The 24,254-nt window shown below is 39.3% G+C and overlaps 1 protein-coding gene across 1 annotated transcript; it reads right to left on the reverse strand.

Moving 5' to 3' along the window:
• Positions 1-2,474: 2,474 nt before the first annotated feature.
• cat (catalase) lies at positions 2,475-17,766 on the reverse strand. Its single transcript, XM_084733472.1, has 13 exons — positions 17,606-17,766; positions 15,287-15,458; positions 14,348-14,458; positions 13,214-13,344; positions 12,808-12,912; positions 12,441-12,566; positions 12,148-12,339; positions 11,613-11,765; positions 10,965-11,103; positions 9,344-9,474; positions 5,513-5,620; positions 2,807-2,890; positions 2,475-2,572 (listed from the first exon to the last, which is right to left on the reverse strand). The coding sequence occupies exons 1-13, from the start codon at positions 17,669-17,671 to the stop codon at positions 2,507-2,509; spliced, it is 1,584 nt and encodes a 527-aa protein (XP_084589598.1). The 5' UTR covers positions 17,672-17,766; the 3' UTR covers positions 2,475-2,506.
• Between the last annotated feature and the right edge of the window lie 6,488 nt (positions 17,767-24,254).

Below are 24,254 nucleotides of genomic sequence, written 5' to 3' on the forward strand. Positions count from 1 at the left end.
GAACATGCTCATGCTGCCATCCAGACATCTTTTTCACACATCTCTGCTTATTTCAGTAAGACAATAAAAATTCTGCACAACACACAACAACAGTGTGGTTTTGTAGTAAAAGAGATCAGGTACTAGACTGACCTGCCTGCAGTCCAGACCTGTCTCCGGTTGAAAACTTGTGGTGCATTTTGAAGTGCAACATACAAAAAGAGAGACCCCGGACTGTTGAGCACCTACAGTCATATATCAATTCAGTTCCCAAACACTTCCTGCTGTTGTATCACGGTGGTAAATACGACCCTGTCCGGACTTTTTTGAAACACGTTGCAAGCATAAAATTCTGAGTGAGTATACATTTACAAAAACAATAAAGTTAATTTTAACATTAGATATCTTGTCTTTGTTGTGTATTAAAGTGAATATAAGTTGAAAAGGATTTGCATTCTTTTTATTTGTTTTAAACAACATCCCAACTCTTTCAGAATTGGGGTTGTGAATTCTGCGCCCCCCCCCCCCATCCCACAAACATGCTGTGGACGCACACTTCTTGCACAACGCAATGCACAAAGGAAATGGAAGAGTTGCTCAAAGCTGTGGGTGGTGGTCATGCAGCTCCATACACACAAAAAGCATGAAACAAAAACTGTCAAATCTTAGAAAAAAAAAAAATTTTGACTTGTCTTCGTGACTCAGTAATGTAGTATAAAGTTTTCTAAGGGAGATTATGGAATAAAATGGAGAAAGCTGAAATCAGCAGTTCAGCAGCCAATTTCTGTTTACATACATGGGGGGTTAGATTCAAAAGCCCACAGGAAACCATGTGTCACGTAGGTTACCAAACAACCGAAAACTGTTTTTCATTCGATCAAACTGACTACAATGTTTTACTACGATGTGTGAGCAGCTCCATTGTGTTTGAATTTCACTTCACAAACTGTGTTAAAAGATCAACACAAACACGCTTCAAAAGAAAAGAAGACACAAAGACACAAAGTGAAAGCTGCTGATAAGCGTTGATTACAATGTAAGTAATACAGGCACTAAATACACATCTCATCCGAAAGAGGTTTGCAACATTAATGATAAAAAAAAGTCAGTTACATTCAGATCATGAACATTTGTGAGGTTACAAATATACAACAATGGCAGGTTACATGGACAGCTCATGTTGGACAGTGATGCATGGGATTGTTAACATCCTGTTGAGGATCTTTGGGATTTTTCTATTTCCCAGGACGGAAGAGACCAACATGATGAGGCTTTAAACTTGAACTCTGGTGCATCTGAAATAACTGGACTCCTCTACAAACTTGTGCCGAAAACCCCCAAAAATCACAGTGGGGAAAATCTGTGGGAAGTGACTCATTTTAACACCATTTTAGGTCAGAACATATGAGTCAATGTAAATTCGCCATCTTTAACCATTAGATTACTAATGGCACTGATTTCTAGTTGGTATAGTCTCTCTCTACGGATATTATATTACAATAATTAACTACAATATGAAACAGAGCAGTTCATTGCTGATTCCTCTGGTTTAAGGTTGAAGTCGTCTGTACTGGGTGACTTTAGTACACAAAAAGGCACTATGGAGTTTTAATTGCAGTGGAAACAGTTACTCATCTTGAAACTTGTGGCGTCCACGCAGGAAAAAAAAAAAAAAGACTAATAGTGAGACTGAAAAATTCTTTCTCATTGCAATTTAAATTCATATTAAAATTACTAGTAGTATACTAGCATTAAAATTATCATTGGTTCAAACAAGCATGAGGAAAACTAGCCTCACAAAACTGCATCACAAATCATGGTATTTCACCAACTTGAACCCCGATTCAAGATTCCTGTGGTGCTTGTCAGGCAAAAAAACATTATTTGAATGTTGACACAAGATGATTTGAACATCTGGATTGGTTTTCCAGCTTAAACTCTAGCTTAAGAAAATAGTTGGGTCATCACAACATAGTAGTACTCACACAACCTGAGGAATTATTGAAAACAATCATTACTCATAATATTTAACAGCAGTTAAGGTGTTAACTGATTTAATGTGACCAAAAAAGCAAATAAAATAAATTACTTTCAAGGCTTTATGTGGTAAAAGTCAAGCGCTCAAATGACCAAGCAGTCACCACTCAACATTACACAACACTGTGGTCGACTGTATGTTGTCATTTGTTAACAAAAAGACAAACCTGGGGATTTTTTTTTTCAAAACAGCTGTTCAATCAAGACAAATTTACCTCTCATGGTTTTCTCAGAGATCAAGAGCCCCCTGAATGTTGCTAGCTTTGAGGATTTTGAAGAAAAATCAACAGTTTGGATCGCCTTAAATTAAACAAGAACTAACCCCAACACAAACACTACGAGGTTAGCATTTCAGTCTCGTCACTGACAGAAATTAGAAAGTTAAGTCCAATCTTTTTCACTGGCTGTAGCAGTTGGTGATCAATAAGTGCATTTTGCTCTTAGATAAATGAGGGGACGGGCTGGGTTAAATCAGTGGAGATTTAACACATCACATCTTGGAGGACGCGGCCATGGCCGAGGCTCCTGGACGGCTGTAAACCCTCACATTTGCGTTCTGAGAAAGACAAAGTGGAGAGTAGAGAGGAGAAGATGGTGTTAACTATGTTAACATGCACAGCTCAGTGAATAATAAACTGGTGTCTGTGGAAGGCACAGTGGTGCTTTGAGCTAAATGCTAACATCAGCATGCTAACACACGCTAATAATGTTTAGCAGGTAATGGACTGACCATTATGGAGCATCACTTAACACTGGATTGAGACATTTTATTAGAATGGACTGTGTTTACCTTCTGGGTCTCCGCATTGTACTTGTTGAGAAGGATCTGAACCCTGTTTGCATAGTCTGGATGGACGGCCTTCAAGTTCTCGACCTGTATGAGGAACAAGAACAAGACTCTAAGGCCCTGAAAACATATTTTTTCTCTCTCGGCTTCATACTATATCTGCCAAACATAGAGATGTTTTTCATGATTTCATCCATTCATTCATTTAATCTCTCCACCTAGTCCTCCTCTCAGCTGGACATGGCTGGAGTATCTGCCTAGGGATGCGACCAGGTAGCATTCCTTATGAGATGCCCGAACCACCTCAACCGGCTCCTTTCTACCACTGAGAGGCTTCTTTATTTCTCTTTTCATCCATGGTTATCTTGGTGAAAAGTTGATGTCTTCTGTGCACCAATTAGGATTTAACAACCGTTCAATCAGAATATGTATATATATAATATAATATATAATAATAATATAATATATAATATAATATATATTGACATAATATATGTCAATCAAATCTCATCAAACCCACACAAGTCAGTTATTCAATGTTTTAGAGAAATATTTAAAAATTGAGGTCAAGTTTTCAGTGGCTTTAAAGGGTTTCTCAGCTCTTACTTTCTTAGTTTCTCACAGACACAGGCAGAGGTCCTAGCATTTCTGTGCAAAGAAAAACCACATTACCTGACCACAGTGCAAAACAAAGCCTGTACTTTTAGCAGAAAGCTTTAACCACTTCCATGGAAAGCCACAGGGGCTTGTGTTGCTGTGGGCTGTTGACAGCTGAGATAGGTGAGAAATGCATGGAAGAAAATGAGACTAAATGTCACAATGGAAAATAAATGGACTGTTATATGCAATAGTTTGAAAATCTGTTTTTCTGTATGATACTAAAGTGGACCAACACAATAAACTAACCCAAAAACTGGTCAGAATTTGATTACTGTGCTTTTGTTGTCGTATTTGCATGAAAATGTGTGACTTATTTAATCTCTACAAGATTATACTACATCATATTAATCACAATGGAAATTTTTTCTACCATTATTGTTACAGACCTTACTCAAACTCTAGTTTTCACTTTCACCTGACAACTTCCATCATCTTGAAAGGAGAAACTGATTCAGTGCATTCATAAGTTTAATAACTGTGTCCCCCAAAGCTTTCTCGGTCTCAGTAGGAGCAAAACTAAAGTCAGTTTTTTGATACTCTCTTTAACTTTTTTGATACTTCTCACTGTTGTGAAGTTCAACGTGCAGAGGAAGACTGAAAACCTTTAAGAAACGCTGTCTGATCCAGTAGCTCAGGATGATAGAGGACTGCACTCAAGTCCTAAGGTAGTAGGACACCAAAAGGAAAGTCTCTAAACAAGTGATTCCCAAAATGTGGGCTGTGAAGGTCCAACAGGTGGGCCTGAAGAGGTTAATGAAAAATAAAACATTTTTAAGTTTAAATTTGGGTGACAAAAGGGCTGCTAAGAAAGTCTGAGGTTGTGGGTTTCGGTCCTTGACCTTTTCTGAGAAATTTAAAGGCTGGTGTTGACAGGAAGTTAAAGATCGCAACTGTCTGACCTAATAGCTCAGGATGATAGAGGACTGCTTGCCAGTTCTGAGACTGTGGGTTCAATCCTCACAAGGCTCACTGAATTTTGAAGGCCAACACCTTAAAGTGAAGACTTAAAAGCGCTCAGAGAAGACGTCCCAGTGCAAAGGTGGCCTGGTGGATTTGTCCACGGCCATGAGGCATCCAGTCAGTGCTCCGTCTGGTTTGAATCCTGCCTGTGGCCAGTAGCTGGAGCATCAGTCCCACTGCAGTGGGAAACCTCCCGCATTTCCAAAGGGACACGAGGAAGGAGTTATGAGACGGAAAAACATGAGCAGCTAAAACTGAAAGATGTACCAACTATTTTCACTTTAAAATAGAAACATTAAAAACAGGCCTACAAGGCATTTTTCTTTATTATGATCAAAAAGTTAAAAGCTAAATTTATGAAATGCTTTATATATGGTACTTGGAGCAGCCAAAAACAATGAAAGACCTACTTCAGTCATTTCTCATGTTATATTACACATCATGATTCAATGATGTCTTGTTGAATATTATATAAAATTAAAGTGAAAGTCAGCTCAAATGACATTATACCATTCACAATTTTCTCACATTTCAACCAAACCATTTTTAAAAATGTAGCTAATCTCTAATCATTCTTAACCACACAAAGAAAAATGCCTTGTATTTCAATTGTAGTGTTTGCATTTTAAAATGAAAATCTAATTTTTTTTTGTTTTTGTTTTTTAATCCCCGTTTCCAACAGTGTGAACTCAGAAAACATCTTGGTCTTGTCTCAGTCTTTTCTCCTTTATCATACACATGAAAAGTCTTGTCTCGGTCCTGATACACTCTGGTCTTAGTCATTCATTCAGTATCTGCATCACAAAACACTGTCATTTTCTGCTGAGCCCTAAAGTGCTTTATGTTTTGTTTGGTGTTTTTGTCTTTATTTTCGTTTAAGTTTGTATACATTTTCACGGTTTCTTTCGTTGTGCATGAATTGTGCAATACAAAAATAACTGCCTTGTCTTAGACCCACATAACCACATTTCCTGAGCACAGGAACACTGCTACACTCGATACTCAAAAAGCTGCATCCTGTGATTCAATTAACAGCATCTCCGTAAGACAAGGCGAGTGTGTTGCTGCTGTAGGGTGATGTGGACTCACCATGCGTTTCTGGATGAAGACCTGGGCTCCCTTCAGGGCCCCTGCCATGTTCTGGCAAAGTCTCTGGCGCTCCTCCTCATTCAGAACCTGGGTGTAGAAGGTACGAACCTGCAATAAAACACAAGTTGACAATCGTGTTGAAGTGGAAATCAAAATGAGCGCATTTCATACATGTAAATGTTGGGAGATAAAAAACTGAAGATCCAGAAGCCAACAAAGCAATTTTACACGTTTCTGAATTACAGTTTTGACAAGTTTGTATGAGTTCATGTTGAGTTAAACAAACCTTTGTCTAAGAATTATTCTGTGAGCTTGCCAGAGCTGAACCGGAGCACTCGCAATATCTTAACAAATTAAAGTTAATCACTAAGCTGTCATGCCCCTTCAGTCTTCTCTCTTCTAAATGGATCAGTCAATAATAATATATCCATAATGACTCCTAGTTGAGTAGGAACATTTTTGATTGATATTGATTTCAGTCTTTATCCTACAGCAGCAATAATTGATATTACTGTCCAGTACAGTGACATTACTACCATATATAGTAGTTGAGGCAAAATTAGTCTTCATTTGAAGTTGTGTTTCTGGCCACTCAGCAAATGTAAGACCAATATTCACTCTCCTTTTACTTTTGTTTTGGTCTTTCCAGCTCTTGAGAAAAATATCTGGCACTTCAGCTGTTCAGTTCTCCACTATGTTAACCTTTGTTTACGGTCAGGGACTGGGCAGGAAGTGTACAGTGGTGTACAGTACAGAGCTTTTTTTTTTTTTTTCACAGCTGTGTGCTGCGGCTGAAAACAACACCTGTGTGATATTTTCCACAATGAGGGTACATTGTTTCACTATGAGAGACATCTTTCACATATCAGTAGTCATTTGATGCATTAGAAATATTGAGTAATTGTTACAGTCACCGCCGTGCTCTCCTCCTCTTGTCTAACCCTTTTTGTCGTGTAGTTCTGTTTGTGTTAAGTGCAGTGTGTGGACTCCAGCCTACTATCTATATATTTTAAACAAAATTTATTTAGTTCTGATTGTCCACTTCTCATGAGTTAGAATTAATGCTGAATGAGTAAGTGTCTGTTTATAATATAATTAATCATTAATAATCTTGTAAGATTCTGGCATGTAGTGAGACAGGCAGCCACTTAACAAATCCAGAGTGTGTATTTTCAGGGCAGTGGGTTTTTGTTATCAGAACTGTTACGACCCCAAGATGGGCTAGGGGATGAGGGGTGCAACATCCCGGGAGAAAAAGGAAGGAAGGAGAACTGAGACAAAAGTGTAAACAAAAGTTCTTTTATTAATAAAGTGTATCAAATTAAGTTAACAAATTAAACTAACAAGAGGGTTAACTTAACCTACTAAATTAGGCAACACACACACACACACACACACACACACACACACACACACACACACACACACACACACACACACACACACACACACACACACACACACACACACGACAACAAGTGTCCGTGCTAGCCAGGGAGGCTAACAGGAACACAAACACAGAACACACCACAGAGTGCCTTTGCTAGCTGGCGGGACTAGCAAAGCACATGGGGGCGCCCAGACGAGTGCCCTCGCCAACCATGGAGGTAAGCAAGGCACAGGAAACAAAGACAAGCAACTTCACTAGCTGAGCACGCTAGAAAAGCACTTGTCGTCCGCCACGAGTAGACTAATCTGCTACTGCAGAATTAATCTACAGATTAGCAGACTGTAGTCTGCCGAATGACCCACTGGCCCTGACTGGCTGCACTCCCCAGGTTTTTAAGCACCAGGCCTGATTGCAGAGCAGCTGCACCTGACACCAATCACTGCAGTCTGCAAGGGGGAGGGGCAGAACCTGGGCACAGGAGATCACAGCACTACACAGACACTGTGGCACGTAACAAGAACAGACAACTGACAGTTATAATCAACTTGTAGTGTTGAACTCATCATTGCTTGTTATTGTCAGTTTAGGATGCTGCACGTGCCTTGCACTCCTGCAGTGCTCCTGCAGGCTGCCCGAGTTTCTCTGAGTCTGGGGAGGAGGGGGCGTGGGGAAACAACTCACTTCAACCATAGATTGTATGTTAAATTGGATTTCAACCTTTTTAATATACACCGTCTGGCTCCAACTCGCTATTTGGACTGTTGCATGCACAACTGCTACATACTGCCCCTTTAAAATCATGAAACCTTCATAATTCTGCCAAGGTTTTAGGTAATATAGTCCTTCAACCAGGAGAAGTTCCCCCATATTTAAACATACTGTGTGATCTTTGCAAATGAGCATCGCTGTTGAAAAAATATTGTGAAATATCTGAGTTTTAATTAGTCGGAAAGCTGTTTAACTAAGTAAGTTAGCATGAAAGCAAGCAATAAAAACAAAGGACCCTCGATCCTTCTGCCCTGGTTACCTTCATATTCTGGCACAATAACAAAGTACAGTTGGGGTGTCTGTGAAAGAATAATATACAGTACTGTGCAAAAGTTTTAGGCAGTTGTGAAGAAATGTAAAGCAAGAATGCTTTCAAAAATATAAAAATTACAAAGTTAGGGATTTTGTGGGATCATATTCAGGTGTATGATTAAACAATTATACCAAACAGGTGCTAATGATCATCAATTTTATATGTAAGTTGAAACACAGTCATTAACTGAAACAGAAACAGCTGTGTAGGATGCTTAAAACTGGAGGAGCAGCCAAACTCTGCTACCAAGGTGAGGTTGTGGATGACACTGCATCAGCAAGGTCTCTCCCAGGCAAAGATTTCAAAGCAGACTGGGGTTTCAAGATGTGCCGTTCAAGCTCTTTTGAAGAAGCTCAAAGAAAGAGGCAACGCTGAGGACCGTAGACGCAGTGGTCAGCCAAGGAAACTTAGTGCAGCAGATAAAAGACACATTATGTTTACTTCCCTTCCAAACTGGAAGATGTCCAGCAGTGCCATCAGCTCAGAACTAGCAGAAACCAGAGGGACCCAGGTACAACCATCTACTGTCCGGAGAAGTCTGGCCAGAAGTGGTCTTCATGGAAGAATTGTGGCCAAAAAGCCACACCTCTGACATGAAAACAAGGCCAAGTGACTCAACTATGCACGAAAACAGAGGAAGTGGGATGCTCTGGTCTGATGAGTCAAAATTGAATTATCTGACTGCAGCAGAAGGCAGTTTGTTCGCTGAAGGGCTAGAGAGCAGTACAATAAAGAGTGTCTGCAGGCGACAGTGAAGCAGGGTGGAGGTTCCTTGCAAGTTTGGAGCTGCATTTCTGCAAATGGAGTGGGGGATTTGGCCAGGATTAATGGTGTCCTCAGTGCTGAGAAATACAGGCAGATATTTACCCATCATGCAGTATCATCAGTGAAGCGTCCGATTGGCTCCAGATTTATTCTGCAGCAGGAGAACGACCCCAAACATACAGCACAATGTCATTAAGAACCATCTTCAGCTTAAAGAAGAACAAGGAGTCCTGGAAGTGATGGTATGACCCCCGCAGAGCCCTGATCTCAAGATTGTGGAGTCTGTCTGGGATTACATGAAGAGACACAAGGATCTGAGGCAGCCTACATCCACAGAAGATCTGTGGTTATTCTCCAAGATGCCTGGAACAACCTACCTGCTGAGTTTGTTCAAATACTGTGTGCAAGTGTACCTAGAAGAATTGATGCTGTTTTGAAGGCAAACAGTGGTCACAACAAATACTGATTTGATTTAGATTTTTCTTCTGTTCGCTCACTTTGCATTTTGCAAATTGATAAAAAATAAGCAGAACTGAATGTAATACTCAAATCAAAAACAAACTTGTTTATCTCTTGTGGTCACAAATAGCTTTACCTGTGTGACATTGTCGTCATCTGAGCTGTTGTAACGTGCCACGTCTGAAGTCACCTTGAACTTGGACTCCATAAACCGAGGCTGGGTCTCTGGGGCGCTGAAGCTGTTGGGATAGTAGTTTGGAGCTCCACCTAGAGGACAGAAAGACCAAACACTGGTGAGTTTGGTAGAAAGAAAAAAAATGCCTCTGGAGTGGATTCTGCAAATACTGAAGTAACAAAAAGCAGAGTGTTGATTATAGACCGTAAATCTGATCAATGAAAAGAATGACAACATGATGCCATGTCAATGGATAAAGACATTATGATTTTAAATATGGCATACTGTAAATGCTGAATAGTATGTTTAAAGTTTGTTACAGTACATATAACTGTGATTAGTGCTCTTACATTCACTGCAGAATGGCTGAGCAGCATGAATAAATTCTTATAAACACACTTTTTTTTTAGTGATAGCTGAAGCTTTCTAAAGCAAAAGTTCCACCTAAGATACCTTACCATACCTAAGATAAAATGCAAATTCTGATTATTTTAAATAGTATACTATAATAAATGACATATATAAATATAAACTATAAGTAATAGAAAATATATTTAAAAAAATCTTGCAGTGCCACAGAGCCTTGGTGGTTCCTGAAGCCCTTTGAGAACCACTGTTCTAAAGTATTAAACTGCTATAAAACAACTGCTGATAACTGTCCACTGTGTTGAAGCATACAGTCCAAATGGCACCATCTGTTGGGAAACCCCTGGTATTGCATTTGTACGGACAGATGATTTCACAGGATATTTGTTGTATGAAATAGCACCTCTTTTACCTTAAGCTAAAAGACAGTGTGTGGGAGTCTTTCTGGTTTTATAAAAGCAGAGGTCAAAATTAAGGATGTCCCATTGTCCTGGAGACAACAAAAATTGTACAAAGATATTAACTGACTGACTGATTGATTGAGTTCCTTTTATTTTCATGTCATGCACACAAACCAACCCAACCCTCATGGGTTTCTTGGACACCAAATACAGTTGGAGTGTTCAAATGTTTTCCTTTCAAAACAAAAGTCTTTTGCAAAGTTAGTAATTTTGTTTTGTAGGATATATCAACAAAGTATTTTTCTCTATACATGAGACACATATTTCTCCTGATCTCCTGAATATTAAAAAGGTGGTGTCAGGGACAATACTGGACTAGTAGACAAACTTGAAGTTGCTTGTGTTAGATGTGATAGACAGATAGTTCATCCAATCACCTGCCAAGTGATTGTTGAAGGTGTCTGCCCTTTTCCAAACAGACTTCCCAGACGTTTGTGTGGAACAAACCATGTGGCGTGTCAGGTTAGAGGCTCATGTCATCTAATGTTAAAATTTGGGACAATGGTTGTTAAGTCTGGGACAGATGAAAATAGAATTCGGGGCAGTTGTAGGACAGAGGACAAAAGATAATTTCGAGCGCTCCATAAAAGTATATCACCATTTATGGTGTCAGCAGAGGCACAAGATTAACTGTTTAGTCACACTAGCCACATCGCCTGCTTAAACAGTTATGCATTTGTGTGTGCCCTTGTTATTGTATGCACAATAAAACAGATATGGACACAAACAGACACACAGTCTGGACTACGACCTACCTTGGTTGTCAGACAAGCACATCGGACCATCACGCTGGTAGTTGGACACACGGGCCCTGAAGGGGCAGTTGACAGGGAGCTGCAGGTAGTTGGCTCCCAGCCGGTGTCGATGTGTGTCTGGGTAGGAGAAGAGACGCCCCTAGACAAAGACGAAGCAGAGCTTCATCACACTGTACATGTGATGAACATGATGACGAACACAAATTAATAAACAAGCTGGTGGATGTTTTGGCAGGGGGCAGGACAGCTCCACCCGGCTTCAGTTCGCCCACGAAAGACAAACAAACAAACTGCGACAGGCACTTCTGGTAAGGGCACAACGGCTGTTTTTAATTTGAGACAGCACTCCCCTGCCGAAATTCACACACAACCCAAGTGAGTTCACAGTGTGCAAAGTGTACTACATGACAGTGTACTGACAGACTTATCTGAATTCAGACATACTGCCAGACTGGTCTATCATGGTTCTTCATGTAATTTGTGTGCTTTTAATGACCAAAATAAAGATTTAACTCGTTAAAACAATTTGTAGTCTTCTCCATGTTCAGGCAACATTAGTACGTCACTGGATATGTAGTGAAAAAACCCCAAAAGAAAACCAAGTGCCAATTTTTCTGTTGAGTCTGAATGAATCTGTTGTGGCGTTACCTGCAGCATCTTGTCGGGGCTCGGCTCGATGCCCGGTGGCATGTTGCTGGGGTCAAAGGCCAGCTGCTCAACCTCTGCAAAATAGTTGGCTGGGTTCCTGTTGAGTACCATTTTGCCCACAGGGATCAAAGGGTACTCTTTGTGTGACCAAACCTGAAGAACAAGAAAAGGAAAAAAAAAAAAATCAATTTCTAATATCAAATACATTTTGTTATGAGTCCCATAGTTTTAAGACAAAGACAGACTTTGCAAAGACTGGGGATCTTGCAGGGTCACTATTTACAAGACTACAACTAGATTATTTTGGTCTCATCCTCGTCCTTGTTTTTGTTTGGCAAGATGTCTGTACATTCATTTTGTATGTAATGTTTCATTAAAAACAGTTAACAATGCTGTCATCCTAAAAAAATGCACCTGTGATGTCAACAGTCTCTTTCTTATTAAGACACAAGACTTATTTTATGTATCCTACAACATGCTATAATGTGACTGCATCTGAAGCTATTTTTACTGCTGCTGTGGAGGGATGTGGTACCTTGGTAAGATCGAAGGGGTTGAACTGAAACTTCTCGGCCTGCTCGAAGCTCATGACCTGGATGTAGAAGGTCCAGGATGGGAAGTTGCCATTGGCGATGGCGTTGAACAAGTCTCCAATGGCGTAATCTGGGTTGGTGGAAGCCAGGCGGTCTGCCTCCTCCACTGACAGATTCTTAATTCCTTGATCAGTCTAAAGAAAAACAAAAAAAAAACATGGCATACGATTTAAAATAAGCAATGCTGAAAACCCATGAGGTGGACCTTTAAAGTTGAACCTGGGCTCAAACAGACCTTGTAGTGGAACTTGCAGTAGAAACGCTCGCCACTGGCATTGACCAGTTTGAAGGTATGAGAGCCGTAGCCGTTCATGTGACGGTAGCCATCAGGCAAACCTCGATCGCTGAACAAGAAAGAAACCTGCACAGGGGTCACGGGACAGAAGAGACAAGATAATGATGAGTCCTGCCTGTGCTGCCTACTGTTGATGCAAACAACGAGGCAAAACATTGCAAATAATGTGAGACAATGCAACACTATATTACTTGAGAATATTTCATTAATTTAAAAAATGTCATATAGTTTTATTTCTTTAAATCTTCTGTCTACACGCTCAGCATGAATCTATCTTCAACAGCAGCCTCAGGCCCAGCAGAGCTACCTGATGCAGACTCTCAGGCCTCAGGCTCCAGAAGTCCCACACCATGTCGGGGTCTTTCATGTGGGTTTGGGGGTTGCGCTTCTGGGAGTGGATGAAGGACGGGAACTGCATGGGATGAAGAGGGCAGGTCAACGTGAACTGTTTTACACCTGATTCATGTTAACAACAATGTTATTAAATGTGTTTTGTGCTGTAGTGTGATGTACAGGTTTGGTTTCCGTGTGTTGTTGTTTTTTTTACATGGCTTATGATTGATAAAACCACTTCTACAATCTGTTTCTGTATTTATTTGCCTTTTTGAGGGAAAACTTCAGACTGTTATTGGAAAAACTCTGTGGCCCTCCAATACTAAATTAATGCAAGGCCAGTTTTGGGCCATATGCCCCCCTCCAGTACACCCACTCACCAGCATGGCATCCCTGATGAAGAAAATGGGGGTGTTGTTGCCTGTCAGGTCCCAGTTGCCCTCGTCAGTGTAAAACTTGACTGCAAAGCCTCGGGGGTCTCGCACTGTGTCGGCTGATCCCGATTCACCAGCTGAAACACAATGCAAGGAGATTATTGAAGTGTATCTTTATAAACCAATGATCATATAAATAAATAAAAAAAAATCTCTGCTTGAAGTTACATTTAAGCTGTGTGTTTAGTCTTGAGGTTGAGGCAAAGATTAGGTTAATAAACAACTTTTTAGGTAACACTTTTACTAGTTTATCCAGAAATGTGACGAGAAAACCCAAAGTGAGTTGACACACCAGGCACGCAAACACTCTGCGTGACGCAGGACTTCAGGCACTGCCAAGTTTTTTGAGAGTCCTTGCAAGAGCTGATGCCACTCCTGCTAATCTTACTAAACACCCGAAATGACCAAAGAAAGATAACCAGTGTGGTGCCAGTTTCAACCAAACCTACAGACCATAAAAGGAGCCTCTACTTAAACCTTGTTACATATCAAAAATCAATAACTAGTTTAATACACTTTATCATTTTTACTTAAAATATATAGAATTTAGAGCTGACAAAATCAACTTTTTAGATCTTTGAGAGCCACTAAAATAAACTTCTTGAATATCATATAAACCTCTTCTGAATATTCTACACTCCACACTATTTTTTAAAAATGCTCTGAAACTGTCATCACATCATGTATTTAATTAACAAATTCTCCTCACACTGTCAGTCTGTATTTCTAAGTCTATTTTCTTCTTTATGGCAGGCACAACAAGGGAAAGCGCATTCAGCAGACAGATGTGAAGTGAACGCACCACCTGAGGAACAGTATTATAAGCTTATATCTTTTCAAGACAAAATAGTTCCTGCTTTCTTAATACAAAGCCAAATAAACAAAGAATGCACTTCAACTGACAAAATCCAGCACTGACCAGCATCTACTACAGGTAATAGACTGACTATGAATAAATACCTCATAAAACCCCACATTAAATAATCAACATAATCCCTTTAATATTTTAGGGGAAAATCTGTAAACAATGATAAGGTATGAATCATGTATACTTAAACACATGGCATGGTTTTTTCTTACCCACAGTGGAGAAGCGGACAGCGATGGGCGTAGTCTTGCCGACATGCTCAAACACCTTCGCCTTGCAATAGCGAGTGACATCATGAGTCACCTCGAAGTATCCAAACGCCCCTGCATGATGGGCGAAAAATAACAAGAGATGTCTTTGTTTGGTTCACATATTTATAGTAGCTTAATCATGTCTGCTTCAAATATTTGCAGTTGACAGCTCAGACCAGTGGAGTGTTTCATCACCATGCACCAGAAAGAACGCAGCTCCCCCCAAGAAGGCCAACAAACATTAATTTGTTCAATATCCACAAAGTCTTTGACCCTGATTTGAAAAGCTTGCACAGATTAGCATTTGATCACAAACAAGAATGACCCTCTTTTGTGTCAGTTACAGTTGACCTTGCACCATTGCCTAGTGTGCACACATGTTTGAGCTGTTTCCACTATCAAGAATTGGTCTGAATATGGTATTATGCTGGGGAAAATTGTTTAAAAACAAGTCAGAACATTATGGTCTGTGAGAAAAATAGACACAACTGAACCACAGTGCTGATGAAGAATGTGAGAAGCAGTTTAAGGCTCAGAAAACACAACCGAATGTGTATCATAATAAGAGTTAGGTATTGAAAACAGTGTTGTTGCGTTCAGGCTTGTATCAAAATTAAATCAAACAATATTCAACCCTTTTAGCTTTACACACCTGTGACCCTGTTTGACTATTTGACTGATTGTGGTTTTTTTTAATCCTATGTATGTTAATGCATCCTGGTGAAGCACATAGTCACTGCTTACTGCTTAAAATGATCAGGATACAAAATTTCTCAGTTTTCATGAAAACAAAATACTGCAGTAGCACCTTCAGTGTGTAAAGTCAACCTGATATAACAAACATAGGCAACAGAGAATCAGTTACACAGAAGAGACTGATTATTGCCCGATAACACTCACCTGCCCCTTTGGCATGCACCACTCTCTCTGGGATTCGTTCCCGGTCAAAGTGGGCCATCTCATCTGTGAAGACCACATCCTGGACCAGCAGGGGACCCCTCGGTCCTGCAGTCTGCAGGTTCAGCTTGTCACTGATGGGATGGCCAGCCCCTGTGGTGAGTGTGTCTGGCCTCTGTTGCAAACATAATCCATGTTTAAAAAAAAACAAAACAAAAAACAGACACTCACTTATGCAAGATAAGCAGGTTAGGTCAATTACAAAGTGAGTGCTACATAGATGCATCACAATCAACAATTTAATTTGCATTTCAAACAATTCATACAATATGTTTGGTAAGCCTTCTACTGACAACTATTAATTTTTGATAAATCTGTCAATTATTTCTTTATTACCTAACTAATTATTTAGTGAAAAAATACTGTTAGAAGGTAATAAAGGTCAAGGTGACATCTTCAAAAGTCTTGTTCTGTAACAAACCCAACAGAACCCAAATATATTCAGTCTAAAACAATATAAACACTATGGCTGTACAATACTGTAACAAGAAAAATCATATTGTTACTATTCTTTTATACATCCCAATTATATTTTCACTGAAAACAAAACAAACAAACATTGACAAATTACAGTATGAAAGCGAGCAACTGCATGCATATTTCTACAGCTGGCACCAGAAATACTAAAAATATAAAACTGGGCCCATCAAATAATGTGCTGAGATCACATGAAGTACCAGAATGAAATGGTGCACTATTATAACATTCATACTGCCCTGGAAACCTGCACAGCTGCTCCAACAGTAGAAAAAAACTGAGAAAGAGTCCAGAATCCAAACTGACATACAGTGATTGGAGAAATGTGGACTACAGTGAGAGTTACTTTAGGTCAGTGATACTCTACTCGCAGACCATGGCCCCTGATGGTGGCCCTCAACCATTTTCAACTTCACAAAGAAAAAAACTGGATTCATGCTGTTTTTTTCCCCAGGAAGGAGGGTCAGGACAGCTATGGCAGTTTTGTATGATGGGTTAAATCAGGTTATTAATAACAGAGAGAACGCTGATCCTTTGCATGATTGCCTTCCAGACTGTGCAAAGTGCAGCAGGATGAGACGATGAGCTCTGCAGGGAAAGACAACTGATAGCTGAAGAAGAGCAAAAGCTGCACAGACAAGAGAGTAATTTCCATCCCATAAATGTGTCTAAAAGTGCCATTCTGTCCCTGATAGGCGCAGTTTAACTTTACTGTTTATGAGTCTTTCCAATATTTCAAGGATTGCATAATGGGAGTGGTTCTAGTTGTTTAATATTGTGTAAACTATTTTAAATTTTACCAAATAATTTACAGCTAAAATGCAGTTGCAGTTATTAAGTGCAATAAAATATCTAATTTATCATTCCAAACTTGCACCATTTTAATTTAGTTAATAAGTGCAATAAGTTAATTAAAGAATCTCAAAGAAAGATGAGTTATGCCCTTTACTACTATTCTATTTTTTTTATTTTTTTTTTTAAACTTGGCGTTTTACTATTGATATATAGTTGTCTTTTATTGTGTATACATATAGGACTTTGTATTTACTGTCTAAATATAATGTCTGGATAACCTGCTACTGTAACAGACATTTCTCAATTTGAGATCAATAAAGTACATCTGTTTGTCTGTCTGTCCTTCGAGGTCTATTATTTTATCTGATAACTAATGTTATTAGTAATGTTTATTAAGTCCCCCCTGGCCTCCTGTCATTTTGAAAAAGTGGCCCCTGGGTAAAGAAAGAAAGTTGAGTATCTCAGCTTTAGGTAATGGAAGTATTTGCTCAGATGTGCTCTGGTTATATAACTCACAGCCAGGGGTGAAGTTCAACCACTAACATGCCTCTGGACAATGACCTACTTCATGTCTTTAAACTGAATTGAACTCCTCAAGGGCTGTTTTCGTGCTCATTTTGTGTCTGAAAAGGTTTCACATACGGTTGGTGGTTAATGCCACTTCACGACTTTGCTAAATGTTATTTCTTTAGCATGTAACGTTAGCAAACAACCGTTTGCAAGTGAGTATTTTACAACAACAACAATAACAAACTGCCTCAAAACAAGCAGTTAGCTAATGTGCTTAATGCAGTCCGAAATCTTTTATCAACAAAAACCGTCTGCAAAATGTTCAGTGTTGAACGTTAGCTCGCCCGATAAGCTAGCTAGCTTTGGGGTTCCGTCTGTTAACGTTAGCTGGTTACCCTAAACGACCTCTCACCCATTTACCCCAAGTCAGGCAGCGCTGCGCACCAAGAACACTCGATGAAACGCAGAGCATCTACAGACCTGAGAGCCCCTGTTCTCCCTCCATGTCTTCATCTGATCGGTAGTTTTATCTCTGCTGTCAGCCATCTCGACGGGTCAGCGCTGCTAGACGTTCAGACCACACACTGCTCCGGAGGTGTTGCGGAGAAAAGCGTTATCTTTTTGATCCCAGTGCCTGAAAAATTCTTCCTGGACTTTGCGCAGTGTGGCCCCTCCCTCTCTTGCGCCCCTCTCCTCTGATTGGCTTAGAGGAGGAAACTGACCTACTTTTGACACAAGAGGAGAAAGCAGCAGACCAAAGATTGCCTTTTGTCTTTACATAATAAGACGGTATTTAACGGTTCCCTTGGCTCAGTTTTACTTTCATCGTGCAAAATTCTTCAGTCCTGCTTTTTTCTTAGCCTTAGACACAAAATACTGTCCTTAAAGTACAAAACATTAAGCCACATCCTCAGTATACACAGACCTCACGTCATCATACAAGCCCAATTGTGTATCACCATGTATACAGATTACTGAATCAACGCAGCTTGTGTTTGCAGGCATTTCTACAGCATACAGTAATCACTGATTACACCAGAGTCACTGCTTAGTTTCATATGTGTGGATTTTAATCTGTTACAGTGGTGTAAATTATGTTTTACTGCTTTATTGCTTTCTGCTATTCATCATCACTGTGGTATATTGTATTAAAAAAATAAACTGATGTAATGAAGTAGGCTTAGTGAGACTCTAGACTGCATTGTTTATATTTACAAAAATATAGCAGTAAATAAAATGTTTTCAAGAGACATTCTTACTCTACATCAGTGGTGCCTAACCCTGGTCCTCAGGGACCTCTGTCCTGCATGTTTTAGATGTTTCCCTGCTCCAACACACCTGATTCAAATGATCAGCTCATCATTAAGCCTCTGCAGAAGCCTGACAACAGCCTGATCATTTGAATCAGGTGTGTTGGAGCAGGGAAACATCTAAAACATGCAGGACAGGGGTCCCTGAGGACCAGGGTTGGGCACCACTGCTCTACATTATTTCAAATACTGACTTCTTCATAGATTGCACATTTTTCCTCTACGTCTAAACGCCAGTTGTATAATTTTAAGGAAATTACCAGTAGTGGAAGAAGTATTCAGATATTTTACTTGAGTATAATTATCAATACTACGATGTAAAGATATTCAAGTGACAAGTAATGAGTGACAAATAATTCAAGTGTTACTCCTCAAGTACAGACAGAAGAGATAGACCTAATTCAGATCACAGACAACTGCAGGTTCCACCAGATGTTTTGTTGCTTATAATTTATGTATTAGGATGTGTATATTCTGAAGAAAATACCTTATAATCTCTCAATTTTAACCACATGAATGACTTTGTGACTAATTTTCTTGTTGGTTTAATCTCAAGCTAATGTTTGCACATGTTCTTATCTAATGTGTTTTTATTGCAATGTCTGCTCTAATGCAGCAGTTCTCATTAATCCAGTCTAATCCAAGACAGTTTTCTGCAGTGGAAGACAATAACTAACCTTAACTTTAAAGTACTAAAAGTATTTGTTATGCAGAATAGCTCACTGCAGAATAATGTATGCAGGCCCTGTATTATGCTATAGAATTATGGTTATTGATGCATTAATGTGTACATTACTGTAATGCTGCAGCCGGTGGAGGCAGGGCAAATTTCATGTATGTTAGTTACTGCTCAGAAGCTTAACCTGCAATTATATTTTATAATGTTGCATTCATTATTAAAATCTGCAAAGTAACTAAAGCTGTCAGCGTATTGGGGTAAAATGTACAATATTAGCCTCCAAAATGCGGTGGAGTAGTTAAGATAAAATGTATAAATACTACAGTATATCAAAACTGTACTTTAGTGCAGTACTTTGACTAAGTTTACTTAATTAAATTCCACCAATGGAACTTCCCACTTGAGCCCAAAATTAGGAGTATACCATTTTGTGTTGAGGGAAAATCAGAACTCTGTTGAGAAAATTGAGCCAAAGCAACTATTAAATATTTTACTTGGCTAAAAGCATTAAATAAACAAACTTAAATTAAGTCTGCACAGCGCCATTGTCAGACTAACCTGCTTGGGGGGCACAGGGAAAAATTAGATGCTTGTTATTCCTCCATTCCTCAAAGATATTCTACCTTGGCCTATACTGACTTTAAAAATGTAGTAGCATGTGCATAATATACGCACAAAATAGAAATAATTAATGCCTTAAAACTAGATTTTGACACAGGATCGGCTAAAGCATGTCCCACTTTAAGGCCTTCATAATATCAGTTGATATTGTGCTTTAGTCTTGCGCTGTGTCCCAGACAATAAGTGCTCAGCTTATCTCTCTGTAACAGATCAATTTTCATATATTTCAAGATGACTTTTGTGGTTTTCCGAAATAAGGGCAGTGTGAGACATCTTTCTTTTTTTTTTTTTTTTTACCTCCTCTCAGATTACAGTCAATCCAGGTCATTCCAGCAAGACAAAGAAGTTACTGTTACTGTTGAATTGCTTTTATTTCAAACAGCATTCACACAATACACTGTATTCTTGAGGCACATTCACATCAAGTGCTAAATAACTTCATGCATGGTCAAATGTCGGCTACAGCTTTGTTGAGTCGAATGCAAATGCTGTTTGTAAATGAAAATATTGCTTCATTATTTGGCACAGTAGGAAATGTTGTGTGTTATATGACCACGGGTGTGTTATTTTTGGATTGGATTCAAAGTGAGGTGAGGAATGCGGTCAGAGCAATGTGTGTGTTGAGTATGTTCTGCTCGAAAACAACAAAAATCACAATAATGCGTGAGGCTGATGATGTTTTTAGAGTTAGCAGGTATTTCACATGATAATTCACATTCAGAAGTTACAACAAAACAGCACTATTGCACAATGTTGTAGAGAATATCTCAGACAGATAAAAAGCCACCTTGACATTCTGACTTTTACAAGGCCCTTGTCACATTATTCTCTTTTTAAAGGCATAATATCTAACATTTCTGCACTAAAGGGACTAAAAACAACCAGACGTATGTCAAAGTTTTTGTTGAGTTGTGTACTTTATTATCCTGTGATTGTATTTACGATATCAGTGTGTTTGTTCGGTCGCCTGTCAACTGTGCAACATCCCGTTTACCCCCTCTGGTTGCTGTAACTTCTGAGGAAACACCAGACACTACGTCAGAGAGTGAATAAACATAATGTGAATAAAACTTAAATACATTATCACGTCTGTTGACATGATTACTGTCATGATCACCACCAATGATGGGTGTGTAACCATGAAGACAACAACTCCCATGATCCTTCACTACTTCACAAAGTCAGTTTGGATTGAGAGATCCCTCAGCAGCAGATGTTACATACTGTGCATTTAATCAATTTTTTTTTTTGCAAAATTTACCATTCAGGCTTTAAGCTGCAACGCGGCTCCTCTTGGTTTCAACCAGGAACAGCCTCAGTGCTAACGAGAAATTTGCAGGTGTCTTAATGACAAAAGCTAAAATAAATGTGACAAAGTGCCTGGTGAAAAAAACGACAGATAAATTCAGAATATCAAGGTGTTTCCTTTAACATAAAAGGAATCGTAAACCCATTTAAAGGGGCTAGTATACTTTACATCACAAGTTAAATTCCCAGAGGTGTTTTGATAATAATGCATTGATCAGCAACGATACTGGTGTTAAATATAGTGTTGTATAAATGAAGTTCGATGTTTATTAAAGTGGAATACTACGAAAAACATGATTTGCACCCAGAATTTAGAGGAGAAAAAAGGCAATGAGAAGAATGTTGTAGTACACTATTTACACTGTTAAATATGCTTATGCAACTCGTATTGCATTAATCATGGTAAAAATAGAACAATGTAATGATATTTATATGCTAATTACATCTGATTTGGCCACCCTGTAACAACTGCTACAAATTACAATTATTTCACCTGGATAAGAGTACCTGGATTTTTTTTTCAAAAGCACAACAAATACTGCACATACCAAAACCTCTATTATTTATCAGTCTCACCGTTCACAAATTACACAAGCAAGTCCAATAGAGCTAACTCAACTCGGCCCTAGAGCCGCTACGAAATCAATCGAGAAGGCGCGATTGATGACTGATTTGAAAAGATGAGCGTTTTCCTGAAAGAGGAGTGATCTCACCCCTCCGTCCAGTCAGTCATTCTCTAGACAGCTATAAGAGGCTACAACCAGAGTAGGCACCATGCAGAGAGGGGGGGGTCACACCTGCCGAGGCCGGGCTCCTTTCGTTAAATAAAACTCACCTTAAAGGCTGAACTGAAATTTCTGATCAATACTTTTTTTTTTTTTTTTTTTTGCAGGATTCAGCCTGATTCTCAAGCCAAAGGGAGAAGGTAAGGACGCACACCACTCGAAAACTCATCAATTACTTTCAGTGTGTAATTTGGGAAACGCCATGGTGGCCCTGAGAGCTCAAAGCGCTGCAGCTTAAAGGGCAACTTCTGTATTTTCAACCTGGGCTCCATCAAGTAACTAATGGTGACAACAGTCTCTGAAATTGGTACAGTGTTGAGGGAGAGCGCTGCAGTCGCACGAGTGAAACTGAGCAAGTGTCTGAAAACATAATAGAAAGGATCGCTGCAAGGATAGACCTTTTTTTTAAAGAGCGTGACACATATTGTTTAACCAGAAACAACCACTGTATCCCTCTGTTCAAAGCCACCAGGCTTCATTGACAGAAACACTGCTTCTACCTCTGTGGTCTACTGCTGCCTTGATTGGTTGGTTTGTTTGTGTATTGTGTGGCTTTATTTTAATAGTTAAAAACTGACCGAGGCAGTGGTAGACCAGAGAGGTAAAACTGCTGTTTTTGTCAATGGACTCTGGTCGCCATAGGGATGATGTCGCAGCTCTGTTTTGCTTATGCTGACTGTAGCGCTGTCGCTCAGTATTAGAACTATTTCAAAAATTGTCATCACTTAGACATAAAACATAAGAAAATAAGGTCCAGCGGGAAAAATACCAAGCTTATCCTTTAAGAAAATACAAAACACAAATTAAGAAAACATCATCTCCAATTTGACAACACGTGTGGAACGAGGGCTCAGTAATAAAGATTCTCCGCTTGCCTCCGTGGGACAAATAAAACCCAATGTTGGGCTAATAAATAAAAATCAATTAAATTAATACCCTATTTTGATAAATGATTAATCATTAAAGTAAAATTTAATGCAAAAATGTCAGAAAATGCTGTTTTGAGGCTCTTAAAAATGGAGACGTCCCACTCCTTTTTTTAAAATGAGATGAAACTAAATATCTTCACATTTTAGACTGACAAAAGAGACATTTAAAATCTTTAAGTGGACATGACAACTTTCAGTATTTTCTGACATTTTAGAAATGTTGCAGCCCTAGATTAAACATGACAATTAACTTCAGTTTTTGTTGTTCCTTGATAATCTTTAATAAATAAAAATAATTTGTAAAGGGGCAAGTAAATATTGACTTCGGGCAAGTAGATTTCCCAACCAGGCAAGTGAAAAAAAAAACATTATCACTGAACCCTGAGCATTTAGACAAAATGCTATAAAGTGAGAAACTATAACCAAGTACAGAAACATTATAGCAGCCCAGACAGCAACACAATCTGTACCTGGAAAAAGTTTCTGTTGCCATCTGAGCCACTTGCAGCGTTTCTATGTTTTTCTTCTGTAGCATTTCTCTTACTCTTGTACATGTGCTGTCAAGTTGGTTGCTTGAGTTTTGTCTATTTGCTCCAAATTCAAAAAATTCTTCCCCTGGCCCGCGGTGCTATTTATCCATCTAGACAGTTTTGCTGTGAGGTGCAGAGTTTTGTAGATTTCAGCTGTAGAGATGTCTGCCTTCTCTCCGATATAATGAGACTAAATAGCACAGGTCAAGTGGTGCTCAAAGCACTAAAAACATACATTTGAAAAATTCAAAACCAGTGTCTCTTTTCAAAAATCATAACCCAAGTTACCCAAGTTAATGCACAGATCTTGTTAGTTGTAGGCACTACTTTCTTTCTGCACTAGAATCTACCACAACTACTTTCATTTCTACAAGAAAGAAAGTAGTTCGTACATGAAACAGCTCACAACAAGCTGAGTGCCATTTAGTCCCATTATATTCAAGAGAAGGCAGACGTCTCTACGGCTGATATCTCCAAAACTTGGCAGCTCACACCAAAATAATCTAGATGGACAAACAGCACCACGGGCCTTAAGTAAAATGTCTTTTTGATCTTAGAGTGAACTGTCCCTTTAAGGGGCCACACGTTGAGCTCTCAGGGACATCTTAATATGCACCACTCCCTCCTAAATGCCACCCTCGCCCATGATGCACCCGAGCTAGAATGAAGCCAAATACTAAAGACAGGATTTACACATGTAATTGATCCAGGGATCAATGATACACTCTGTTCAGGGTCAAACACTGGATTTTCAGATTCCTCCCCCTTACATGAAGGTAAGGTGTTTACTCCAATTTGTTACCAGCAGGGTGACACATACCCCACACACACACACACAGTATCCTCCTGTGGGCTTAAAAAAACTCTTATCTTACTTAAACAGAGTAACAGATTGGCACCAAATAAGGACGAAAGGAAAGTGAAGAAGCGAGTGTTCTACTTGAAACAGGCCGGGTATGTTCGAGGA

This window comes from Lutjanus erythropterus, chromosome 13, assembly GCF_056507025.1.
Source record: "Lutjanus erythropterus isolate fLutEry1 chromosome 13, fLutEry1.hap2, whole genome shotgun sequence".
NCBI classification, from domain to species: Eukaryota; Metazoa; Chordata; class Actinopteri; order Lutjaniformes; family Lutjanidae; genus Lutjanus; species Lutjanus erythropterus.

Excerpts from the sequence above, each read along its gene's own strand:
- cat (XM_084733472.1), bottom strand. The coding sequence starts at position 17,671 with ATGGCTGACAGCAGAGATAAAACTACCGATCAGATGAAGACATGGAGG. Across the intron at positions 12,340-12,440 it reads ACTGCAAGTTCCACTACAAG|ACTGATCAAGGAATTAAGAA; the intron begins GTCTGTTTGAGC and ends GTTTTTCTTTAG. Across the intron at positions 2,573-2,806 it reads ACAATGCGGAGACCCAGAAG|AACGCAAATGTGAGGGTTTA; the intron begins GTAAACACAGTC and ends TGTCTTTCTCAG.